Source organism: Aulonocara stuartgranti, assembly GCF_965226115.1.
Source record: "Aulonocara stuartgranti genome assembly, chromosome: 14".
Taxonomy (NCBI): domain Eukaryota; kingdom Metazoa; phylum Chordata; class Actinopteri; order Cichliformes; family Cichlidae; genus Aulonocara; species Aulonocara stuartgranti.
The window spans coordinates 24,810,376-24,837,412 of record NC_138950.1 but is presented as its reverse complement, the minus strand read 5'-3'; the positions used below and the strand labels follow the sequence as shown (position 1 = coordinate 24,837,412).

Here is a 27,037-nt window from a genome sequence, read left to right as displayed (position 1 = left end):
ACATTCTCTTCTTCTCAATTACATTTACCACACTCGTGTCCTTTTTCTCACTCTTCTGCCACTGAGCCCCTACATTATTACTTTTAAAAATATTATTAACTGGATTATTTGTTCTAGTCTACAACAGTTTGCACTCTGTATAATGCACAGTGTCTATTCGCCCATCCCATAATATGCTAGTGTGGTGCGTCCCATCGGACGTTTCCACAGATGCTGTCTCTTTAAGAGACCTGCGCGTTAAAACCTGCAGTATGAAACAAGTACAGAGGTGTTCACGCCTGTTAGAGATCACATCTGAGGGCTGATTCCGTTTAAACTAACATCCCTGGAGTGTTGGTGCGGTCATTTAAAGGAACCTGCGTCCTCCTCTGCGGAGCAGCAGGCAGTGCAGAGATGCTGCGCTGATGCTGCTGCGTTTCCTCATGTGAGTATCCTCCTCTCTCCAATGCGGCAATAATAAGATGTGGTCTGCTCGGGCGATAGAGCACTATAGGACGTGTATTTCGGCTCAGAGGATATTTTCAAATGATGTAGAAATTGCACGTCTATTGTTACAACATAGAAGTGGGCCTGCGTGGAATTGTTATCTTTATTATAGCATTGAATACCCGAAATCGCAGCACCAGGCTAAGTTTGAAGTGTTTTTTCTTGTTTGTTTTCTTAAACGTATTTAGTAGACAGACTGCGTGTCCTCAGACAACCCAGCACGATCTAGCTTAGAGTAGGTTTATGTCTGAAGGTGCTGGGAGTCCTTGACTTTCAAGTGATGATGTCACTTTTCTACGTAAATCTGCCCTATGGTATTGCACCACACTCTCAAATATAGAGTGGATAGGCTTTATGATTCCTGCCAAAGACACCAGTATGACAACAGCCTCTATATATTGAGAGCATACCCAGAGAGCAGGAGAGATAAAGGTGGTATATTTCACTGAGAAATATACTGAGAAATTAATTCTGTAGGATTTTAATGTGATGGCGACAGGCCTCATGTCTCTGCCAGTGTTTCTCCTCTACAAAGTTGATTTGCGCATCTTTGACTGCAGTGTGCTGGCGTCTGAGCTCTTTGGTTGAGACTCCAACTCCCAGAAGTCAGCAGGTTAAGTCGCTTAGACTGGTGAAAAGTAACGCAAAGTATATTGGAAGGAGTTCACATTTGGAAGCACACATGCCAATTCTAGCACACTTCACTTTCCCCCACCATATTAGAAAACAGTATGTTGGGTTAGCAGCATTTTTGTTGTTTTTGCTGCTGATGTCATTAAATATAGAGATGGTGCCACTTGGTTTAATTATAGAGAAAATCAATAAATGTCTCCTAACCAATAAAACAATGACATTGTAAAATAAATAAGTCCATCAAAAATAATTAGAAGCAGGAAGTTACATTTCTAGTGACCTAAAGGAGGATTAAGTGTTCCCTTTCTTTAAAATAATTGCACAACTAACTTTAAAGAGGCTTTTAAATATTAATTTTCATACATGTAGTTTTCATATGTAGGTGATCGGTTTGTTATCCCTCATGTCACATTTCATTTTGCATTAAATTACATTTTCCATTTTGTGCCCAACTGCTTTGACTTCAAATGTATGAAATGGTACCCCCTAAATAATTAATTAGCCAACTGACAAGGCAACAACACAGGTTCTGATTGGCCAGCCGGAAATATTTATAGATGCAGATTATTTAAAGACCAACAACAGTCAATAATATACTTACATTCACTTGTAAGAGCATGGAAAGCTCTATATTTTTTTCATTTATTGTAAGAAGGCGGCTGTTTGATGCTAAATTTTGGCACAGTTTATATTCCACGGGAATCCTTTCCATGTATAGATGTATCTTTCTATTAAATATTAAGTGAACGTGATTTTTTTTTTAGTATTAAATGATGGATTTTATACACACTAAAACCTTGGTAGTGCTGCAGCGGCAAGTCGCTCAACAGGTTACTTCCGGATCACGGAAAAGAATACAGAGCGAGCTTTTGATTTTTTATAGTCTTTGCTGACCGCGTGACCTTAATTGTTTTAAAGATTAACTGGAACCTAGTGCATATTGTTGTGCAGATTAATAATGTTGAAAGATAGTTATTAGTACAGTCAGTTAAAGAATAGAAAAATTATTACTGAGAAAAATCCTAAAGGGAGATTTTTTCGTTAATGTGCTTCTACGCATGCGCCTACAAAATTGGTCATCACACCACTGCATCACCTTACAGGAGAAACTTATAATAATGAATTCACGCTTGCAGAAGAAAATATTCAAATATATTTGAAATATCTCAGTGAATTCACACCCAGAAGAAAGACAACAGTTAATTAAAGGTTAGTTGAGACTGCTTAGTCTTCCTGACGGGCTTTAAGACGAAGCGGAAGTAACCGCCCGGGAATCCTCTCGCTTCGTATTCCCCCGTTTTGCTCTCACGCTCAGTGTAATTCATTATTATTAGAACATCGCCTTTGAAGGAGTCGGTGTGTAGTTGGGGGATCTAACAGTGTCATTTGCTATTGTTGTTGCGATTGTTTCCAGGAATACCGAGTGCCGTGAAATGTCTCTGCTTTTCGAGAGGACCATTATCGGCGCGCGCTGGACACACACAAGTGAGTGGGGTTTGTTGGGATAACGCTCCTAAAGAGGCTCAGTGGAAAAATAACAACCGGCACCGGCGGTGTACGGCCACAACGAAAACTCTCAGACAAATCACATCAACACATAAATGCTATATATATGTGTGTAATACATCACCGAGAGGACTGGTATAAATTTACCGGACTGTCAAGGGGCAGGTGATGGAAAATAACGGTTTTCTTGTTTCACGACAGCCTTTTCTCGGATGGTGTATTCCTGCGCGCAGTGGGGAAGATAGTCCAATGAACGTGTATGTGCTGGGACACAAAGCAGCAGCGACATGGCAAACTGTCCAGACCCCTGGTAAGTTTCCTGTTTGCTGTCATATACTCCTGGCAACATGTAACATACTGAATATTTGCAGCTGATAGCCCTCCTATAATTCCTCGGTAGTTGAGGTGTTCAGACTTCAAAGTGAATATCTCAACTAACAGTCAAGGCAGGAATAACAACATTTTTTACAGCTTCATTTTATGGACCAGGCATAAACGTTTCGGCAAAATGGTTCTATTGCCCGTGTAAAAGTAAATAATCACTGTAATGCTTTTTAACCATCCTCTGCTGGATCTGGTTGCCACACCCACCCAGCTACAGTGGTCCAGAGGGACTTAACCACAAAGCTCCAATGGCCTCCTGCTGAATGAGCAGAAATATATTGTTTTATTTCTGTTAACAGGTTAGCCTAAGGTTGTCTTATTCAACCGCAACAACCATTGAGAGATCAATGATCTTGGGTGGGACTGCAGTAAGGTTTCAGTTTTAAGGATGTGATAGGATGGTCAGTTAGTTCAATTAAATTATATTTATATAGTCCCATTTCACAACAACAGTTGCCTCAATACGCTTTAAATTGTAAGGTAAAGACCCTAGAGTCTTAAAGAAAAGCCCAACAATCACACAACCCCCTATGAGCAAGCACTTGGTGGTAGTAGGTAGGAAAAAGTCCCTATTTTACAGGAAGAAGCCTCTATCAGAAGCAGGCTCAGCCATCTGCCTTAACCGTTTGGGGGTGAAGAGAAAGAGAAGAGAGCAATGTTCTCAATATGATATTGTAGAACTTTACACAGACATAAAATGGCATTAATGGACGGTTGGTATATGGATCTGGTGAAGAGTCCACGTTCTCATGTTTCTTCCAAACTTACACCTTGATCAATAGTGACCGTAAGCAAGACTCTTATTTCTTGTGATGAAATTTAACACCTTTCCTTCTTTGCTGCTGAATTGTAGTGTTGTCTCTGTTGGAAGATTATTATACATAAGAAAAAATTGTTGCCATTGTTTGTTGTTAAAACTTGAAATGTGTGTTTGTATTTTCAAGGTTGCCATGGGTGACAGTTCGTCATGAGTGCATTGGCCTGAGGTCCTACCGGGTCTCTCCATTTACATCTGTTCAAGATGTCAAGCAGTTGCTGTACGAGGAGACAAACCTCCCAGTCAAAGAGCAACGACTGACTCACAATGGGAGAATGGTGAGCATTTATTTTTCTGTAATAGAAGAGTACAAATAAAACTGATAAGGACAACAATAAAATTGTCATTTTAAACTTCCTTGAACGTGCCACAGTATGATCACAGCAAAACAAAATGCACATGATGTGCAACGGCAAATCTTTTCTGGTCACTTGTATGTTACATTAGAGCAAGACTCACAAGTCTGTTACTTTGTTTATTAGTGAGCCACTTCTTGTATTTTGGGTTTATGTAAGTACTTGAGTACAAAGTAAATTAATGGTTTTTGTTTTTTGACATTCTAGTAATGTCATTGCAGAAAGACACGAGGAAGAAATTTGGCTTCTCTCTCTTAAATTAGATAATTACAAACAGCAGAAAGCTGCTCTATTTTAATGACCCTGTTCCATAACTGCAGAACAAATGGTGTGACACTCATTTAAACTGTTAACAGGGCCCTCATTGTTAGAAGTGCTGTGAGTTTCCCTCGTGGTGTAATTAGTTATTTGTGTTAGTAATTATTTGAGGCCTTGGAGTGTTATCGATCTCATGACTATCTATCTATCTATCTATCTATCTATCTATCTATCTATCTATCTATCTATCTATCTATCTATCTATCTATCTATCTATCTATCTATCTATCTATCTATCTATCTATCTATCTATCTATCTATCTATCTATCTATCTATCTATCTATCTATCTATGATTCTTACAGTGAAAGTTATGCAGTAATTGTAAACACAGGATCTGCTCCACTGGCTGCTGCCCAGTGATCTCACTCATACTGCAGACAGCATGACTCGGCACCTCTTCATCACAGTGTATTGAATAATACTAAAGTTACTGCATTCAGAGGATTGAAATAAAAACGCTGCGTTAAACGAAAGCTTGATTAATTTTTCCAGATTTAGAAATATCACATTGTGTATCCCAAAATATTGCAGTTTTAAGATCATGGTTATTAAGTTGTGTGCATATATAATTGTACAGTTATATGAATGAACAGTCTGTGATTGTATGGTAATTATTTATTTGAAACAAACCGATGTGTTACTGTTAAAAATTTGATCCGTTAATCTAATTCGTAACACATACATAAATCTAAACTCATTAATAACACTGCAGATTTGTGACAGGTAAATCTATAGCGTGACTGTGGTGTGCTAGTTTGTAATCGTTCACTCGGTGACTTACACGACTAGCAGGACTGCAGTTGGCCCCGTGTCTTGTGGCTCAGCTGATGGAAAGCACCAGATGGTGCGCAGTGCTTGGCAGCCCCCCTCCACCCCATCCCATCTCATATGCAGAAATTAGCTACAAGCCAGTCCTACAAGCTAACACCACATACACTGCAGGGCCAGTTTTAAGTAAAAGTAATACAGTCATGAATTCTGCTGCGCCTGAAGCTGTGTTACATGATGTGTTTCCTAGGAAACAATAACAGAAAGTAATTTCCTTTGTGTCCTTCGGATGTAAGTCTATATTTGATGTTACACTGATGCAATTAAATCTGCAGCAGTGTGATGGAAGAGGTGCTGTGCACTTTAAGGCAAGCTTAGCTTGTTCTCATTGAGTCTCTAAACATTCTTCATTGTAAATGCCTGGCAGTGGGTGCTCTCAGATAAAATTAAACCTTCAATCCTAGCAGCCAAATATTTGATAGAGGACCCTAAAGCTATTATAAAAAACTCTTTTAAGGCATTAGTAATGAAGACTGCCTGCGTGCAACTACATAAAAGGTGTTATTTACATTTATTGAAGGTTTTATACAGATTTATATACTCACTTTTTCCCTAATAATATTACTACATATAACCACGAGGCCTCACCTTCCTCTGTGTGTCGAGCTCTGTCACTGTATATTTGTTCTAAGAAACATATTGCTTACAATATACATCACAAAATGTCTTTATACTGTGAAATAATAATTGTACAGTGGCGTGACAATGATGAAGATGATGAGTGGGATGGCTCAGTTTGCCAGAGAGCATGTTGATGTGCAAAGACTGCTGAGTGCAGGAGGGCACAGTGTCACCTTGAAGAGCCCCACGCAGCTGAGTCAGGCGTTGCTGCATTGATTCAGAAATGCTCACCAGGAAAAGGCAGACTGTCAACTAATGTGCAATAACCCCAACTCCGAATGATTTAACAGTAGCTGTGGTGAAAGATTGAAGACTATAAGTCTGTTGTTAAGTCTCATTAAATGACATGTCTCATTCTATTCATGCAGTTACATGTTAATTTTGTAAGGACTTTTTAAAAATACATATTTTCTTCATGTCACCTGATCACACACAGTTTTATTTCAGTGTGGTGCATTATTGCTGTACATTAAAACCAGCTCTCTCTCCTCACATCAATCCTGCATAGCTGGATAACAGTGTGCAAATTGGTACTTTGGTGCCCGTGGGAAGCCCAGAAGTATCTGTCATTCTGGAGGGACGAGGCCTAAAAGGAGGAGGTAACATGAAAACCTGCACATGTATGCAATCAATGAGTCAGTATTAAAGAGAATCTTACACAGTGTGTCTTTACAGGAAGGTTTGGACAGACAACACCTCCGTTAGTTGAATTTTTGAAAGATATCCTGAGGAGATATCCTGAAGGTGGACAGATTCTAAAGGTAAGGATGCTTTTTAAAAAAAAATGTGTCTGTATAGACTACATATTAAACATAATTAGCATACAGAGGTTGTACAGAATTTATACATTTCTGATCTGTTTAAAGTTGGCTATTTAGTTATTATTTTTAGTACACGTGCGTCGGATTGGCGATATTTTATGAGTTTATATCATCAGTCTGCTATGGTAGGGATTCATCCAAGAGAAGGCTGTTTGTAGGCAAAAAAAAAGATTTTAAATGAGAAAATATGCCAAGTTTGCACAGAATCAAACGTCATAGTTTTATTTTGGCTTTAACTTGCCGATCTCAGGTCCTTTACCATATATGGTTGCACTTTTTCCAAAGCTGAAGGTCTTAATTTTTCTGGCAAGGCCTTTTAGATAAAATTATCCACCTATAAAGCTGATATTTCAGTGTGGCTTTGTTACAAGGCCCTGTCTTCATATTTGATGATCTTTCCTCTGTTTTATTTTGAAGGAGCTGATCCAAAATGCTGAGGATGCTGGAGCCACAGAGGTCAAGTTCATGTACGATGAGACAGAGTATGGAGCGGAGTCACTGTGGTCACCTGACATGGCTCAGCATCAAGGTTAGCAGTCAGTAACAAGTTAAGTCCAGCATAGCCCAGTGATCAGCTCTTAAATCAGAGGGCAAACCTTCAAGCTCTCATGCTGGCAAGAATCTGTCCTGGTTAAATATCTGTTAGCAGCTATTCTGTTACTCTGACTTCTTTGGGAAGAGAGGCAACAATTTAGTCAAAGAAAATACATTATCTTTACTCACTCATTTTAGAATAATCACATTTGTTTTTCGGAGTTTTTCCCAGCATGGTCACGTTGATTCTGATTTCCAGGAACAGCACTGTACGTGTACAATGATGCGGTGTTCACTGTGGAAGACTGGAATGGGATTCAGGAGATCGCAAGGAGCAGGAAGAGAGAAGATCCTTTAAAAGTTGGACGATTTGGCATCGGCTTCAATTCCGTGTACCATATTACAGGTACAGTGTTATTTATCTAGCGAAATGTTGAATGATGTTTTGTTTTCTCATGTGGAGTCAGTGTGTTGAACCAAGGAATATTTACCTGTATTTTCCAGAGTCTGACCGCAACCAAATTTAGACGGAGAGGCAGTAAGTTTGGAACATAAATCACAGTGGTAACAAATCGCAGATAATTACCTCCAGAGATCCTTCCACTGATTTTAAAGGCTACAAAAACAATTTCACTAATGCATTTACTGAAATGTCCAAGCAAAGCAGAAGCCCAAATAAATATCTACGTCTTCCAGTCAACACTGGGCATGAAACGTGGTGCACCCTGCCTGGTCGTAGAGCAGAGTTGTTATTGTTTTGTATTTTCTGATTATTTTGTATTTTTATTTCATTTTGTCTTTTTTTTAATCATTTAAGTTTCATTTAGTTTCCAGAGTGTGTTTCCTTGTTTTACTTTAGTTTTAGTCCTCCCACATGTGGAGGGTATGTCCTGGTCTAGTCTGGTTTTTATTTTTATTTCAGTTAACTACAATGGTTTTTCACATCTAGTTTTAGTTTTTAATTTAGTTTTAGTTAACTGTAATAAGCTTACTACCATTCATGGTGACATCAACAACTACAACATGTCTTTGGACTGTGGGAGAAACCCAGAACACCTGCAAAAATCCTTCACATAGAAACATCCCACCCGACCATCAGGTTCAAACTCAGAAACATTTGCCGTGAGGCGACTGTGCCACTTGCCTAATATGCTGATCTGAATGCAACCACTTATCATTGTTAGCTATTATTGTTGTTCTTTGTATGTATGTTTCAGATGTTCCCAGTATATTTAGTGGAGACCAAATCGCCATGCTGGACCCCCATCAGACCCTGTTTGGCGTGAATGAGTCGGGCCAATGCTGGAACTTGAAGTCGGACATTAAGGAGATCACGGAACTAGCTGACCAGTTTGCTCCATACTTTGGGATGTTTGGGAGTTCCAATCAAACCATTCAGGACGGCCACTTTCCTGGAACTCTGTTTCGCTTCCCGCTTCGCATGAAACCATCTCAGCTCAGCGGCAACATTTACAACAAGGAAAAGGTTTTGGAGCTCTTTGAATCTTTCAAAGCTGACGCAGACACGGTGCTCCTCTTCCTTAAAAGTGTGCAAAAAATATCCTTGCATGTGCGCGAGTCTGATGGCACAGAGCGCATGTTGTTTCAGGTTACAGCAATGGAGAATACTGATGATAAGCTAGAAAGACCGAATGCACTGAAGATACTGGGACAGGCTATAGACAGCTATAGCAACGGGGTTCCCAGCTCTGCCATCACGTGCGTCACTTACCAGCTCAACATCGAGACTCAGGATGAAACGGCTAAAGAGACCCAGAGGATGACATGGCTGGTGTGTAATGGAGTTGGGGGAAGAGGGATGTGTGCTGAGTTGGACTCTTTGGCAGATGATTTGAAGTTTATGCCTAGCATAGGCATTGCTCTGCCTCTTACTCTGTTTAACAGAGAGGACCAAGGTGCAACATCCGGTTTCTCAGGACGAGCTTTTTGTTTCCTTCCTCTTCCTCCTGGAGAAGAGAGCGAAACGGGCCTTCCTGTTCATGTCAGCGGCTTCTTTGGCCTCACGGACAACCGCAGGAGTATCAAGTGGCGGGAAGTGGACCAGTGGAGGGATCCAGCTGCCTTGTGGAATGAGCTTCTTATAATTAGTGTCATCCCGAGGGCTTACTTCACTCTCATAATTGAGGCTATCAAAAGGGTACAGATAAAAAAGGACCAAGACTTTCCATTGTCTCCTACAGGAAGCTATAGGGCCTGGCCAGACCCTAAGCGGGTCAAGTCCCGCTGGAAACCCATTCTCCAGCCACTATTTGATGAATTGTTGCAGCACCAAGTAATCTATTCCCTCAGCGAGAGCTGGGTCAGGGTGGACCAGACTGTGTTCTCAGAGCTGGACACAGACGATGGCATTTCAGAGACTGTGATCAACTACCTCCAAAGCTCAGGAATGCAGGTGGCAAAGGTGCCTTCTGCTGTGGACTTTGTCTTGGCTGCCTACATGACTCAGTCCGGTGAAGTGAGGAAGGTGACGCCATCGTTGGTGCGGCAAGTGATCAGGAAGAGCAGACACACAGGTCCCTCACAGGAGAAGCTGCTGCTGCTGGAGTTTGCACTTGGAGATGCTAATTACAGTGACCTTATAGGACTTGAGCTCCTGCCACTCCAAGATGAGACCTTTATAACGTTTTCATCCTCTGTGACCGAAAAAGATGCCATTTACATTGCTTCTGAGGAGTACCCCAGGTACAGAGTGAGATGGTTTATTTTTGCATATAAGCTTCTGCCAGTTTCGTCATGTTTTTGTAATTCTCTTCTTAATTTGATTTATTTTATTATTCCTGAATGCATTTTAACAGGAGAAGACAATATTTATTTTATATATTTTACCATAAACTATTCACACGTTGTTTTTTCATGGATAAGGAATCCATTTCTCATTTTCCTTTTTTCAAGTATTAGTTCCAAATACATTTATATAAACAGTATGGTTCATTCTTCATGGCTTTAAGTAAGATTACTGCTCTTTGCAAGGTTTAGTGGCAAGGTAAGAAATTTCCATATTAGGAAGGCTGATGCTGATTTATTCAGAAATATTGACAGACTAATTGCATGATTATCTAGTGAGTATTGCTGATGCCTTTGAAAAATGAGACAATAATACAACTTAAAAAAAGTGAATTACATACACAGTGCGAAATCTGCTGTCCCTCTGTGAACATGACCTTTGATAGCTTCTTGTTTGAAAACTGTGCCTACCGTTATACAAACTGTATACAAACCTTTTTTTTTAAACTTCATCCTAAGGTCTTTGTATCCAGGACTGGAGCATCGATTCATATTAGAGAGTATCAAGCCTTCAGTGATGGACAGTTTGAAGAAAGCTGCCAAATGCAGAGGTAATGTCACCTATTTTTTTAATAAATGTATATATAATCAGCTTTATTCCAGCAGTGACCAGCAGAGAGTTTGACAATGATAAACATTTTTAACAGATTTTTATTTGTAATCTTGACAATAGGAATTGAATCTAATCTGTTAGATTAAGTGTCTTTTTAGGGAAGCCTAAAAAAAATAATTATTTATTTTATTATATTTGATTTTGATTTAAAGTATTGTGTTAACTTTTTAGTTGGCCTGTATCTCCAAAATAAAATCTTTGCAGTCCTGTGATGAACAAGTAGGTTATGTGGGTTCAGCCATGTTGTAACACTGGACTGTTGTACTCTCAGCATGCCAGCGGGCAGTAAATCTGGTACCCAGCTGATAGGCTGATAGAGAATTTAAGGGAGAGAGAGAAAATGGAAGAGAGAGTGAGCATGCTGATTCATCGATGAGTTGTTTTTGTGCCACACATTCCACTCGGTCTGCAAGAGCAGATCCTGAGTGCACGCTCTGCCATACTCATGCCATAGTCATGACTGTGGGTCACGACCCAGGCAGAGGAAAAGTGCTGAAAAAACAATTTTCTCCCCAAAGCCCAAAGTAGAAGACACAGAGAATACTCCATTTATACATAGCTGCAACAATTTGGAACTAACCGCTTATTATTTTTCTGCTAGCTAACATTTTGCTATTATTCATTTTTATTACATAAAGAATTGTCTGTGAAGGTTTTCAGTCATCCAGGTCATCGTAGTCAAAGGAGCTTGCAAAGAAAAGCATCTGGACTTCTTTAAGTTGCTTGAAGACGTTTCACCTCTCATCCGAGAAGCTTCTTCAGTTCTAAGGTCAAATGGTGGGGAGTCCCAGATTTAAACCTAGTGGGAGTGACCCCCCACAGAGGGACAAAAGGACCCCCTGATGATCCTCTAATCGCCTGAGCCAAGGTGTGAAACTGGGTGTGGGTCCCAATCAGCCAGGGTTTCGGGTGAGCTCAATGTGAAACCTGGCCCCACCTTATCATGCGAATTCCTGAGGTCAGATGGCCCAGGATGTGAGTGGGCGTTAAGGTGTCTGGGGAGGGAACTACATAAAGAATTCAATTTTAAACAGACATCTTAACTGTACTTCCAAACCTTGGCCTTAGGGTGGGTAAGGCCTTAATGTTACTCAGATATACAGAAGTCCTGAACTGAAAAAGTATCATTTGTTTACTTTTTAAGTTCTTTATTTTACCACATTTTTTTTAAGAAACAGTAAAAATCATCCCACATCTCTTAAATTTTACAGTGCAACAGTTTCTATGGGGGTGTTCAGGTAAGGCATTTCAAAGTGTGTGACCTTTTTATTATTAACCTAAACTTATATGTTGGATTGATAAGACTGGATTCAGATTGGCATGACTTTAGTATCTTACTGATCGTATCATATGTATGTATGTGTGTTCCCCAACTCCTTGGCACTTTTGAAGCCTTATCATCATTATCTATAAATGAGTCTTCATCAAACAGTGACATCAAACACAATGTTTATATAGCTTGCAAAGAAGAATTAGAAGAAATATATTTATTTAATATTTTTTGGCTTAGTGTTTATAAACAACTGTTTTTGCCATCTGACTATATAAAGTGATACAAGGTAAAAATGAATAACATGATAAATTACCATGCATGTCTGTGTTTTAATACATGAGCGAAGTGAACAAGTGCCACAGGCCTGGAAAAAGCATTTTTCCTTGTTAAATTAACAAGGAACAGTGTGTGTGCGTGTGTGTGTGTGTGGATACACAGTAAAGTTTGTGCAAGCGTGTTTGCATGACTTACATGTCTTAAATATATTTAGATTCTGAGTATTTGAGGTGATGTGTCTGAGGACAGAAATGTACTCATCATTTAATGAGTAAAATTTGACAAGAGACTAAGAAGAAAACAAAACACTTCAAAAATTAAATGACATTGTGTGGCTGAGCTATGAATGAAAAGGTGCATTTAAAGGTGTAGCAGCTGTATCAATAACAAGAACAAACCTAACCCATTGATCAGATTTTATTTTGCATCTGTGTCTGTAATAATAACTTGTGCTAATTTCTAAATTTCACTGTTATAACAGGTAGACCCTGCACTCAGCTACAAGTGCTGAACCCTGAACGTTCAGCTCGACTCATCAAGGAGATCCTGTCAACAGCCTGGCCAACCAGAGACTTTAAAGTTCATTGGGATCCTGGAAACAGGGAGTTGAAGCATCCTACATTTTCCTGGCTAAAGTTGATTTGGAAGCATCTCTATATATATTTTGCTGATGACCTAAATACATTTGAAGACATGCCTTTGATCCCACTTGTGCCACTCGAGGAAAGCACACACACAGTTGAGCTTCTTCGTTTCAAAACTCCATCACCCATAGTACTTGTGGATGAGGAAGAGGCGCCACTTTCTGAAAACGTGCTTGACATCATAGAAAAGCTTGGAGGAGTAGTGATAAAAAAGCTGGATCCCTGTTTGCAGCATCCTCTGCTAAAAAATTACATTCACCCATGCTCTCCTGGTATGCTTCTGCAAATTCTGAGTAGAACATCAGCCCAACGATTATCAAGCCAAGTCTCTTCTTTCTCAGTGGAAGAGAAAATTGCACTCAGAAATTTTCTTGCAGGGCTGTCTGACATTACAGAGAAGGAGAAGTATATCCTACTTGACCTTTCCATCTTTAAAAAACTGGGTACATGCTCTAAAGGTACCTCAGCATTCACATCACTGAGAGGGGCCAGAGCTTTACACCACAGAGCCAAGCACCCGCCAGATGTGAAATTATCTGAAAATCTTGTTTCTTGCTCTGATGAGGAATCAATTCGCCTCATCAAAATGCTAAATGTTGAACAAGTGAAAACAACAGAATGTTTCAAAATGATTATTCAGGATATTGAGAGAGGTTACTACACAACAGATGAGACAACTGAAATCATGCTCTGGGCTCTTAAACATTTGGCTTTTCTAAAGAATGAAAACTCAGCCGTGATTGGATGGCTTTCTGCTCTTAAATTCATTCAGCTGCCTTGTGGAAAGTCAGTCAAAGCGACAGATCTTTTTGATCCTGAGCTAGAGATCCTGCAACATCTATTCTTCATGGAGGAAAAAAACAGGTTTCCCACAAGTACATTCACATCATCTCCAGATATTCTTCATTCACTCAGACAACTGGGACTAAGAAATGAAGTACAGCTCAGTGAAAAAGATGTACTTCGAGTGGCAAAGAAGATAGAGGAGTTGCAAAGCAGTGAGGAACCTAAATGGGACTTGATAATTAAAAAAGCAAAAACACTGCTGCAAATACTTAACAAACAGACCAAGCTTGTAAAATCAGCTGATGCTCAGACAGCTTTGCTTAAACTAAAATGGGCACCGGTCTGTAAAGACAGACCCTTAACTTACCCTAAATCTCTTGCTTGGGTTGGAGATACTATCCATATCTGCTCTTTGTCTGAAATGTGTGAAATATCCCATGCAGTGCTTGTGGGATCTTCAGTACCACTGGTTGAACACACATCTGCAGGTATGAAGAAGGCACTGAAACTGACTATGGAGCCACAAGTGGATCAAGTATTACAACACTTGAAAGCAGTGAATGACTGGCATAAATCTCAGGCATTCACCACAGAGGATTGGTATCAGTTCCAGCAGATCTTGTTTGAGATTTATGGCTTCATGCAGGCTCATCTTGAGGATGCAAGAGAAGCAATGAAATCACTGCCTTTTGATTGGGTGTGGACAGGGAAGACGTTCTCATCACCTGGCCAGACAGTTTTAAAAGCCCTCCCTGATCTAGACTTGCAGCCTTACCTCTACTCTCTGCCCAAGACAATTAGGAAGTTTCACAAGCTTTTTAAGTTCTGTGGTTCAGTTGAAGAGGTTGTCCCAGACCATGTGTTCAAAGTCATTGCTCTCATTCGACAGAGATGTGAAGGAGAGATGACCAAGGAAGAAAGCAAACGTGATATTCTACTTTTAATCAACATCCTGAGATGGCTGTACAACAATCAGATACCTGTAGACACTAACATGCATGTGCCCATTCTTTGTTACAAGGACCCAAGCAGGTTAGCGATGAAGCCCATCCATGAATGTACCTACTGTGATATCAAAGTTGATGATTTGAACGACTTACTCGAAGACGCTTCAGAACCAATTATATTGGTCCATGATGACATTCCTATGAAAACAGCAGAGTGGCTGAAGGTCCCATGTTTGAGCACACGCTTGATAAACCCAGAGAATCTTGGCTTTGAACAGTCTGGCCAACAAGAACCTCTAACAGTGAGAATAAAAAATATCTTGGAGGAATATCCATCTGTAGCAGACATTTTCAAAGAGCTTCTTCAAAATGCTGATGATGCAAGTGCAACAGAGTGCAGTTTTCTCATTGACATGAGAAAAAACACTGACATTCGGGAGAATCTCCTTGACCCTGGCATGATTGTTTGCCACGGGCCTGCCTTGTGGTCTTTCAATAATGCCGTATTTTCAGACACAGACTTTCTGAACATCACAAGATTAGGTGGATCAGTGAAAAGGTGTGAAGCAGACAAAGTTGGCAAGTTTGGCTTGGGTTTTAACTCTGTTTATCACGTTACAGATATCCCCATCATAATGAGCAGAGAGTTCATGATTATGTTTGATCCAAACATTAATCACATCAGCAAGCACATCAGAGACAGGTCTAATCCAGGGATCAAAATCAACTGGAACAAACAACAGAGGAGGCTGAGAAAGTTTCCCAATCAGTTCAAACCTTTCATTAATGTCTTCAACTGCCAGCTTCCTTTAGCTCAGGACTCGCCATACAAATACAATGGTACACTGTTCAGACTTCCATTCAGAACAGAGCAGGAAGCGTCAGTAAGTGAAATCAGCAGTCTGTACTACAATACCACAGATATCTACTCTCTCGTTGATGAGTTCAGCATATGTGGCCACAGATTCATTCTGTTCACTCAACATGTTGGAAGCATGGTCTTGAAATACCTGAAATATGAGGAACCAAATCCAGCAGGAGCGCAAGATGTCGTGGTAATAAACAAAAGTGTGTGGTCATCCAAAGCCTCATATGGACCTCTAAGTATCCTAAAATCTGCAGCAAAGGTTATGAAGAAAGTAGCAAGCACCAGCAAGGTACCTTCTGATGTTCCCAAGTCTGGATGCATCATACGTGTTATGGTGGAGGAGTTTCACAACGTGTTCAAGCGCATTGTTGATCTCCACTCCCCACTGTTCCGAGGTTCAGAGGAAGATCCTAACCAGTACTTTGAGATGGCTGCTAAAGGTGTTCAGACAAGAAGACTCACAGATGAAATGCCCCAGAAGGCAGTTGAGGTCACGAACTGGCTCATTTGCTCATGCATGGATGCAAATGAGGCACTCAAATTTTCCCTTAGTGATAGTGGAAAAAGATTAGGACTAGTGCCTTGTGGAGGGGTGGCCGTTCTTCTCTCAGAGGAAGAGAATAGAAAATGGACAGTGAAGACAAATGCAACACCAATCGGAGAGGTGTTTTGTTACTTACCTTTAAAAATCAAAACAGGCCTACCAGTCCAAATTAATGGCTGCTTTGCTGTGACATCAAACCGTAAAGAGATTTGGAAGACAGACACCAAAGGACAGTGGAATTCTATATTCATGAGACATGTCATTGTCCAGGCCTATTTAGCAGCTCTCACCATGCTACGGTTAATGGCCGAAAGTGGAGAACTACTGAAGTATAACTACTATGCAGCTTGGCCAGATCCAGGTCAGGTACATGATGACTTCAGACTGATCAGCCAGGGTGTCTACCAAGAAATAGCCAAAGGAGGTGACAGTGAGCATGCAAGAGTTTTCTCAGATGGCAAAACATGGGTGTCAATCAAATGTGTCAGATTCCTTGATGATGCCTTACTCTGCAGGTCAGACATAGGACCCGCTGCTTTCAAAATCTTCTTGAAATACCTCAAAAAGAGTGGCTCACAAAACCTCTGTGCTGTTGAGCTGCCTGACTGGGTGAAGGAAGGATTTGATGATGCTGGGTGCAAAGGAAAGCTGATGGAAAACACCCTGACAGAGAAGCAGTTCTTTTCAGATGTCTTTTTCCCACACATCCAGGAAATTGACAAAGAGCTTAGGGACCCTCTAATGCATTATGTTTTGAATGAGAAACTAGAGGATTTTGCATCAATCCTCAGGGTTACACCTTGTATCCCATGCTCTGGCCCCAACACGGAACTGGTTTTACCTTCTAAACTTATTCACCCAGAGGGAAGAGTTGCTAAACTCTACAACGCTGATGATGGAAGATTTCCTGAAGGAACTTCTAAAGACTATGTAAACCCTGTATGTTTAGTAAAGCTAGTGCAGTTAGGTATGGTAAAAGACGATCTGTCATGGGAGGACCTGATTGAGCGTGCTCATTCTGTCATGGGTCTTAATGAAAGTGATCATACAGCTGCATGCTTCCGTAGTAGTATACTACTCAATCTCATTGACGAAAAGCTGAAGATGAGAGATGAAGGAACAGCTGAGCATTTGGAGAAACTGCAGGACATCAGGTTTCTTCCATTCCTCACAAGGCCTGCAGGATTCTCTCTCCCATGGCATGGGAACAACTTTTCCCCAACAACAATGTTCTCTGCCAGAGAGCTCTTCACAACTGAACATCAGGACACAGTGTGTCTGATGAAGCCAATCCTGAACGAGAATTCCCCATCCTTTAAAGGTTGTGGTGCAATCTCGCTAGCTGTGAAAGACTGTCTTGGTCTAATAAGGAAACCCTCAGTTGGACTGGTCATCAGTCAGCTAAAGAAGCTCTCTCAGGCTTTTGATGGTGTAACTCTGTATCAGGAAAACATAACAAATGCCTGTTACAAATATCTTCATGAGGAGATGCTACAGGACGAAAGTGCAAAAGATCAGATAACTGAGGAACTGAAATCCTTCAGCTCCATCCTGGTAGAGAACACATATGTCAGTCCTTCCAAAGTTGCTTTCCACCTAAATTTTGATGCAGCTCCACATCTTTACCAGCTCCCCAACAAGTACAGAAACAGCTGCCGTGAGCTTTTTGAAAGTGTTGGGGTACAACCTAGCTTCACAGTGGAAGATTTCTCAGCTGTTCTGGAAACTATGAAGCAAGAATGTGGACGAAAAGTACTCAGTGAGGAAAACTTCCAGTTATGTCGCAGAATTATTAGTGAAGGAATATGGAGCCTAATACGAGACAAGAACCAAGAATACTGTCAAGTGAATTATGGTGAGATTCTGTTACCCGACTCCAATCTAATGCTGCAGCCATCAAAATCCCTGTGCTACAATGACTGCCCCTGGATCAAAGTCAGAGACTCAACGGTGAAATACTGTCACGGGGATATTCCAAGAGAGGTTGCTGTAAAATTAGGAGCAGTCCCAAAACGTCATAAAGCATTGGAGAGATATGCCTCAAATGTCTGCTTTACCACACTTGGGAGCGAGTTTGGACAAAAAGAAAAGCTCACAAGCAGAATTAAAAGCATTCTCAATGCTTACCCATCGGAAAAAGAAATGTTGAAAGAGCTGCTTCAAAATGCAGATGATGCCAAAGCAACAGAGATTTACTTTGTTTTTGATCCAAGAACGCACCCCACAGATAGAATATTTGACGATAAATGGATCCCGATGCAAGGCCCAGCGCTCTGTGTATTTAACAATCAACCATTCACAGAAGATGATATCAGAGGTATACAGAATCTTGGGAGAGGAACAAAAGAGGCCAATCCAGGAAAAACTGGTCAATATGGCATAGGATTCAATTCAGTCTACCACATAACTGACTGTCCATCCTTCATCTCTAACAATGACATTCTTTGTATCTTTGATCCACATGCACGGTATGCACCTGGGGCCACATCTGTGAGTCCTGGAAGAATGTTTCGAGACTTGGACTCTGACTTCAGGTCTCAGTTTTCAGATGTTCTTAATCTTTACTTAGGAGCTCATTTTAAGTTGGAACGCAGCACAATGTTCAGATTTCCCATCCGCTCTACAGACATGGCAAAGACATCAGAGATCAGTTCTGTCGCTGCGTCTGACAGGATGGTACAGAACCTTCTGGATAAGCTTAAAACTGATGGTGCAGAACTTTTGATGTTTCTTAACCACATGGAGAAAATATCAATCTGTACTATTGATCATTCATCTGGTGAACTAAAAGTGCTCTACTCTGTGACAGCCAAAATAACAGATGGTGACCGATTGAAACGCAAACAATTTCATGCCTCTGTCATCGACAGTGTGACCAAAAAGAAGCCGCTTACTGCTATCCCAGTCCAGCAGATAACCTACACAATGGACATAGAGGATACTGAGGGAAATCTGACTACATGGATGATCTGCAACAGATCTGGCTTCCCTAACATTGAAAATGTCTCTAAAAGTGTGATCTCAGCTCACAAAAATGAAGACATCACCCTGTTTCCACGTGGAGGGGTAGCTGCATGTGTAAGTCACAACTACAAAAAACCCCACAGAGCTTTCTGCTTTCTTCCTCTTTCACTCGAGACAGGGTTACCCTTTCATGTCAATGGACATTTTGCCCTAGATTCTGCCAGAAGAAACCTGTGGAGAGATGACAATGGAGTTGGGGTGAGGAGTGACTGGAATAACAATCTGATGACATCACTGATAGCACCCGCCTGTGTTGAACTGCTGATTCAGCTCAAGCGTCGATACTTCCCAGGTCCAGATCCCACCATGACTATAGTCCAAGGAACACCACTTCATGTTGTTAAAGATACACTGCGGAAATATCTGTTCTTCTTCCCAGCCAACAGACTTGATATACAGCCAGACTGGTACTGCCTGGTTAAAGCAGTATACAGCTGTATCCATGCTGACCTGAAACGTCTCCTTCCTGTTGTCAGAGCAGCACAGATGGACAACTCTGAGATACACTCTGTCATTTATATTTCATGGGTGAATACATCTACAACAAACAAGGGAAGAGCCTTTTTTGATAACCTACTACAAGATGAACTTCAGCATCTGAAAAACACAGAGTACAACCTAACTTCAAGGAAGTCTGTGGCTGAAAATGTCTACAGGCTGAAAACCTTGCTTCTTGATATTGGTTTCAACCTGATTCACAGCTGCGATGAGACTGCAAATCTCTACTTCTGTTTGGAAGATGCAGGGATTCCAGTACGTTATGTTACACCAAGTGATGTCCGTAACTTTCTTTACACTTTCTCATCACCGGATACATCATGCCATGTTGGAAAACTCCCCTGTCGTCTCCAGCAGTCAAACTATAAGCTAGTTCATAACTTGAAGCTTCTAGTGGACTACTGTTTTAAAGATATAGAGGAAAATGAAGTCAAAGTCGAGGGCTTGCCTCTGTTGGTAACAATGGACAACATGCTTCAGGTGTTTGATTCAAAGAGACCAAAGTTCCTGACAGCACACCATGAACTGATATCATCTAGGAAAGACATGTTCATGAACACATTGTACATTAGGTACAGCAACATCCTGTTGAATGCAGGAGTTGCAAAAAGCTTTGACATCAGCAGCTTTGGGGACCTACTTGGGTCTGTTCTTCCAAGAGAGTATCGATCAAAGATTCCTGTGAAATGGAGAGATACCTTTGCAAGTGAATCCTGGCTAAAGAATGTGTGGAACTTCATCAGTGAGAATATCGCTGTTAAGGATAATCAGGTGGAAGTGAAACCTAGCTTCGACACAGTGCTTGAAATTCTGAAAGATTGGGCTTTGCTGCCTGGAATCAAATTCATGGCCAGAGAAAAGCTTGTTGTTCCAGAGTATGATGTGCTTCTACCTCTGAGCTTGATGAGCATTGCCATATTTCCACAGGGCCAAAATGACAAAGTCTTTCATACCCTAATGAAAGCAGGGTGTATTCAACTTGCAGTTAACAAAATCTGTGTCAAAGAGAGTCAGCTCGTGCCTTTTCTGACACAGTACACTGCAAACATTGAAAATCCATCAAGTGTTCTGAAAGCTGTAGAGTACATGATTCAGACATCTGCATTCAAATCGGGAAACCTGAATGACAAGGACTTTGAGGCTTTTTTGTTATATTTCAACTGCAACTTGGCTAGCCTCACACAAGAAGATGCACAGAGCCTAAAACTCCTCCCATGCTTTAAATCAGTTAGCGGAAAATATATCAGCATTGCTAACTACGGGGCAAACTATGTTCTTGCCAAAAGTCTCCCTTCTGCGGACATAGACAAATGGGCGAACACGAACTCCTTTGCATTTCTTGCAGATTGTCCGCAGCTCAAAGAGTTGTATACGTTCCTTGGCTGCATGCCAATAGATGACTTAGAAATCTACCTCCATCATCTTCTGCCAAAGTTTGAGAGTCTTTCCTATGATGCCAAAGTTGAACACATTGTCTATCTGAAGGAGAGGCTTTTGGCAATGGAAGAACCATGTGAGATGAAAGATCAGCTCTATGAGAAACTGAAGGAACTGTCGTTCATCTATGACTACTCAAACAGAATCAGGCCAACTAAGTTCTTCTATGATAAAACAGTTAAAGTGTTTGAAGTTATGCTACCTACAAAGTCATTCATACCTACTGAGTTTTTTAAAAAAGTAGAGCAAGTGTCAAAACCCAAGAATGGGACATTGTTGCTCACCTCATGGATAAATTTTCTGAGAAATATTGGTCTCAAGCATGAAGTATCACAGCAGCAAATTCTTCAGTTTGCAAAAGAGATCAGCATCAAAGCGCAAACGGAGTGCTGGACCAAGGAAAAAGTGCAAACCATTGTCGATGTTCTTTTGAACCATATTTTCAGTGAGAGGATGGACCTTTTTCAGGGCACTTTTCTCAAAGAGCTCTCAATGATACCTTTTCTGTGCCCTGAGAGAGCACCCAAAGAACTCATCAAACTTCATTCTCAGTACCAAGAGATGAGTGGCACACTTCCTCTCATACGTTTCAGTGGGTCCCAAGTGAATCCAAAGTTCAAGCAAACAGATATTATTCATTTGCTTTGGACATCATGTCCAATACTACCAGAGAAAGCTACACCTTTAAGCATAAGGGACCAAGAGGGTAGCACTTTCACTGGGCAGGAACAACTTGACCAAGTGTTAAACATGCTAGGTGTCAACTTGGACCCACCTCTGGAGAAAGTCATAAGCAACTGTAAGAATATCTGCAGTATATCCAATCCTGATGATGAAATGGTGAAAACCAGGAACAAAGTTCTAAGATCCACATATGAGTTCCTCAATGCAGATAAAAGAGATTTCCGTTACCAGCTCCGTGGAGTAGCCTTTGTCATGGTAGAAGATGGCTGGAAATTGCTAAAACCTGAAGAGGTGGTCATTAATTTGGACAATGAATCTGACTTCAAACCCTACTTGTACAAACTACCTCTAGAACTCGGTACCTTTCATCAACTGTTCAAAGAACTTGGTACAGAGGATGTTGTGTCAACCAGACAATATGTTGAAGTGCTGTGGCGAATTTACAGAAATTCAGAGGGAAAGCAGCTTGACCCAAATGAAATGAGAACTGTGAAAAGGGTTGTTTCGGGATTGTTCAAGTCTCTTCATAATGAGCCAAAGGACATTCGCAAAGACCTTGAAGATCTAAGAGATTTGATATTTTACCTGCCAAGCCATGATGGTAGATTAGCCAAATCGAATGTGTTGGTGTTTGATGATGCACCACACTACAAGAGCAGAATTCAGGGTAATGTTGGAGTTCAGATGCTTGTGGATCTGAGCCAGTGTTATCTAGGCAAAGATCATGCCTACCACACAAAACTAATCATGCTACTTCCACAGAAGCTAAGGCCTAGACTGCTGAGTAGCATTCTTGAAGAGCAACTTGATGAGGACTCTCCAAAAATGTGCCAGTTCGGTGCCCTTTGCTCGCTACAAGGTCGCCTTCAGCTGTTGCTCTCATCAGAACAGTTCATCACAGGACTGATCAGAATAATGAAACATGAGAACGATAATGCATACCTTGTGAATGAAGACAAAGCCATACGTCTCTGCAAAGCGCTTTGTGAAGGGCTCAAAGTGTCCTGTTTTGAGAAACTCCAGACAACTTTAAGAGTGAAAGGATGTAGCCCTATCCCGCACAGTCGCAGCGAAACGCTAGCATTCCTCAAGAGATATGGGACAGCTGTGATTCACCTCTACATCCAACATTCAGACAGCAAAGACATTAACTTTCTTTTGGCTCTTGCTATGACACTGAAGTCTGCTACAGACAATTTGATTTCAGACACGTCGTACCTGATTGCTATGTTGGGCTGTAATGACATCTATAGAATCACAGAGAAGCTGGACAACCTTGGTGTTAAATATGATTCAACAGAGCCTTCACAGCTTGAGCTACCCCTCCCTGGAACCCCAATTCCAGCAGAGATACATCACACACTGCTCATGGATCCAATGAATGTATTCTATCCAGGGGAATATGTGGGTTATCTTGTAGACTCTGAGGGGGGAGACATATATGGCTCATATCAGCCCACCTATACATACGCCATCATTGTACAAGAAGTCGAAAGAGAAGAGGAAGAAAACACAAGTTTCCTTGGGAAATGCTTCCAGATCGACATTGGTTATAGTGAGTACAAAATAGTTAGTTCCCTCGACTTATACAAGTTCTCCAGACAAGATGAAAGCACTCAAGTTCGAGACACATCAACACCATTAACACCTACGAGCCCAGACAGTCGTTCCTCTGGTCTACGAATGGTCCCCCCTCCATTTCCTGGCAAAGAAAACTTGCGACCCCCTCCACATAAACAGTCTCCAAAAAAGATCAAACTTAAGGCATTGCCTGAGATTCTTAAAGAAGTGACCTTAGTAGTTGAACAAGCCTGGAAGCTTCCTGAGATGGAGAGAAAAAAGATTATCCGAAGACTGTATCTCAAATGGCATCCAGACAAAAATGCAGAAAATCTGGACATTGCCACAGAAGTCTTCAAGCACCTACAGAATGAGATAAACAGGATGGAGAAGCAGTCTTTGGCTGATCAGCAAAATACAGACAGGGCTTCCAGGAGAGCCTACTCTGCATCATCAACCCGCTTCCAGTCAGAGAAATTCTCATTTCAAAGGTTTTATTCATCGTGGAACCAGGAAGCAACGAGTCACAAATCAGAAAGGCAACAGTTCAGGGAACATTATACAAGTTATGCAAGTTCATCACACTCGCATCGTTTCTTTGTTCCCCCAACCTTTAAGACAGTTGGAAACCCTGTGGAGGCCCGCAGGTGGCTGAGACAAGCCAGAGCAAACTACTCTGCTGCTCGCAATGACCTTCATAAGAATGCTAACGAGTGGGTTTGTTTCAAGTGCTACTTGGCCACAAAGCTTGCATTGATAGCTGCTGATTATGCTGTCAGAGGAAAGTCAGACAAAGATGTAAAGCCGACTGCGCTGGCTCAAAAAGTAGAGGAGTACAACTCCCAGCTCAAAGGCCTCGCCAGTGACGTTCAGATCCTGGAAGGATACGGTGTGGACAGCCTCAGAACTCGCTACCCTGATCTCCTGCCATTCCCGCAGATTCCCAATGACAGATACACATCTGAGGTTGCAATGAGAGTGATGGAATGTACTGCACGGATAATCATAAAGCTTGAAACCTTTGTGCAGCAAAAAATATGATACTGCTGTTGATGAAGACGAGTATGCATAGATCCTCTGTGGAATCGAGGAAATGTGTGATTGTGTGCAATACAGACCATGTATCAAGAATCTGGCAGCTTATGGTACATATGCAGTTCACACCTGTGATGGCGGTGCTGTGGCTCATGCACAGTAAATACATGTATGGCTTCCATAACCTGTTAGGCTGCATTCATAGAAATTTGATGTAATATGTAAAAAAAACATAAACCATAATGTAATATGTAAAAAAGCCATTTGTGCATATGCTGTACATACAGATGCCTCAGCAATACATTTTGTTTACCAAAGTCCCCACATTGACTATCTTTGCTCTAAGTTAGAAAAAATGCTGCTTTTTTTTTACTTTATCTTTTGTAAAAAATAAATGAATATATTTTCTTGCTACGGAAAACCCGTTGGGTGTAGTTAAAGGCTGTGCATATTATGAAAAAGGTCAAATCTGTCAAGTAATGCAGTTACTGTCATGCAACATCTCCTATTTGCAAAAGCTCAGCAAGTCAAGGAAGTACAATCATGTTTGTACATTTTGTTTGTACTTTTATGCTTGATTTCGTATCATTTTGTTATAAGTTGTACATTCTCTGTAACATAGCCAGGCACTTGTTTATGGACAGAGCACTTTTTGAAACTCATGTACTTGCACTTGTGTAGCATTAGTCAACCCAGAAACTTGGGACAATCCAGCTGTGAACAGAAACATGTTCTGTTAATTTTAACTCACTTGTATGTTTTGTGTCAGTCAATATGAAGTACCTGTACTCAAAGCTGGAGTGCAAGTGTCTTGCTTTTATCTGTGAAGTTTTAGAAAAGGCGATTAGTCAAGTATCCTTGTAGGGTTTTTTTGGTTTTGTTTTTTACCTGTTTGTTAATACTCAGCAGGATTTGTGATAAAGAGCCATATTCTGTAATCTGGGCACAACCCAACATGTTAACCTTTGCCAGCATTAACCCATGTTCATACTTTTTATTTTTGTCAGTTGAATCTTTTGGTTTAAGGAACATAGATAAGCACCAGACTGTGGTGCTCTTGTGTTTTTTTGCTGATTTAGCAGCTTGGTTTTACCTCTGATTTGAAGGACGATACACACACTGATCACACATTGTAAACAGAAACAATAACTTATACCTCAAGCTTGAGGTCACTCAGTCAAGACTGTCCCCTGAATAAACTTTGGAGTTCTTTCTGTAGATCATGATGATGTACACTAGCCATAGAAAGCCCTAATAAATTCACCCCCCAAATACTCTGTGCCAGTTATTGCTTGGACATTATTTTAAAATAAGGTGTATTTTGAATAGAGGAGTGTGACTTTAATTTTGCATTGACAGAAACTGATATTTTAAAATGAAATATTGATATTGTATCAGTAATGTATACTGTTTTACAGTGAGGTGTGAGTTTTAATTACTTTCTTAAAAAGACAAGATGCAAAGTTATAGATGAATTGGACTGACTGAATCACTGCAATCCTGTGAAAAAGAACTCTGTGCTATCCTGAGATAAACTATGCAAACCCCACTGCATATATCATATACACCGTGGGGTTATCAGTCTCTCACATCGTTGGGCAAATGTTGGTTTTGGAAAGATGTAGTGCAGTGTATTATAACTAGAGCTAAATAGCTTCTCTTTGGTCATTTTTCCAGATGTCTTGCGATTTGTTCAGATGCAATTTAACAAACCAAAGCATGGTACGTCTTGGAGATACGATTCTTTCTTCCGGCAACCCTTCTAAAAAAAGCCATACTTGTCCAGCTTGAGGTCTGTAGTCTGAGATGTAGCGCTTGGTTTTTTGCAGTTTCTCTGAGCATTGCATGGGCTGACCTCTGGGTGGACTTCTTGAGACATCACCTGTTAACTGTCTTGAATGTTTTCCACTTTTAAAGAATCTCTCACTGTAGAATGACGGACTTCATAATGTTTGGAAATGACCGTATACCCATTGGCACACTGATGGGCAGCAAAATTTGCTTTTCTAAAATCTTTCCTCACAATCATGTTAACACACACCCGAATGCTCCAGACTAGCAAACAGCCAAAATGTCTGCTATTACAAAGATGCTTACACTTGTTCGTGATCAATGAATGAAGTGCATTCATAGCAACACTTGGCCACTACTTAACTTTTCCATTCCTATGGAAGCTAAAAGGGATAATTACTTTTTCACAGGATTGTATATTTATATATGTATTTAAAGTTGAGATACCAAAATTATGATATGTCTATAAGATAATCATGATGTGTAAAATGTGATATAGTGACAGTCATGTTTTAAGCACAAATGCTCCTAGTGTCCTACAGTCTTGCATCTGCATTTGCATTAAAACCTCAAAGTTATAAGATTTATTACAATGTAGTATGTTTATTAGCTAGCCATAGCTGGTACTAGTAGAACTATTTTTTTTTAATGAAGCTGATTTCTGGAGTTATTTGAAGGGTTAAATTTACACTTGCCAAAACAAATTGATTTTCTACGCTGACATCACATTACTGCAGTTTGAACCATCCTAAAAATAAAGAGCATACAGCTTCATGACCCCGCTGCAGCACACACTGTGATCCACTGAATAAGCACAAAGTTGCTTCTCTTGGGCTGCTGGTGTCAGTCACTGTGGTGTTACTGCAGAGTTTTACCACTAGAGTGCATCACAGAGCCATTAATTAGGCCAGTTACATTAAACTGAGTCCACCAGCATGCAGCTTAC

At 40.7% G+C, this 27,037-nt stretch overlaps 1 protein-coding gene across 5 annotated transcripts in view; it reads left to right on the top strand.

Moving 5' to 3' along the window:
• The window catches only part of sacs (sacsin molecular chaperone), a 29,357-nt gene extending 3,783 nt beyond the window's left edge, over nt 1-25,574 (top strand). Inside the window, exons 1-11 of one of the 5 annotated variants that reach the window (XM_082504204.1) lie at nt 257-424; nt 2,534-2,604; nt 2,827-2,935; nt 3,954-4,104; nt 6,460-6,550; nt 6,627-6,712; nt 7,190-7,301; nt 7,566-7,712; nt 8,524-10,009; nt 10,571-10,662; nt 12,755-25,574. In XM_082504204.1, coding sequence (XP_082360330.1) covers nt 2,913-2,935; nt 3,954-4,104; nt 6,460-6,550; nt 6,627-6,712; nt 7,190-7,301; nt 7,566-7,712; nt 8,524-10,009; nt 10,571-10,662; nt 12,755-24,306 — 13,740 coding nt within the window. In that variant the 5' untranslated portion in view covers nt 257-424; nt 2,534-2,604; nt 2,827-2,912 and the 3' untranslated portion in view covers nt 24,307-25,574. Of the gene's footprint in view, nt 1-256; nt 425-2,205; nt 2,329-2,387; nt 2,436-2,533; nt 2,605-2,667; nt 2,734-2,826; nt 2,936-3,953; nt 4,105-6,459; nt 6,551-6,626; nt 6,713-7,189; nt 7,302-7,565; nt 7,713-8,523; nt 10,010-10,570; nt 10,663-12,754 lie in introns of those variants that run through there. The other 4 variants (XM_082504205.1, XM_082504207.1, XM_082504206.1 and 1 more) reach the window with 4 other exon arrangements.
• Nucleotides 25,575-27,037: the final 1,463 nt, after the last annotated feature.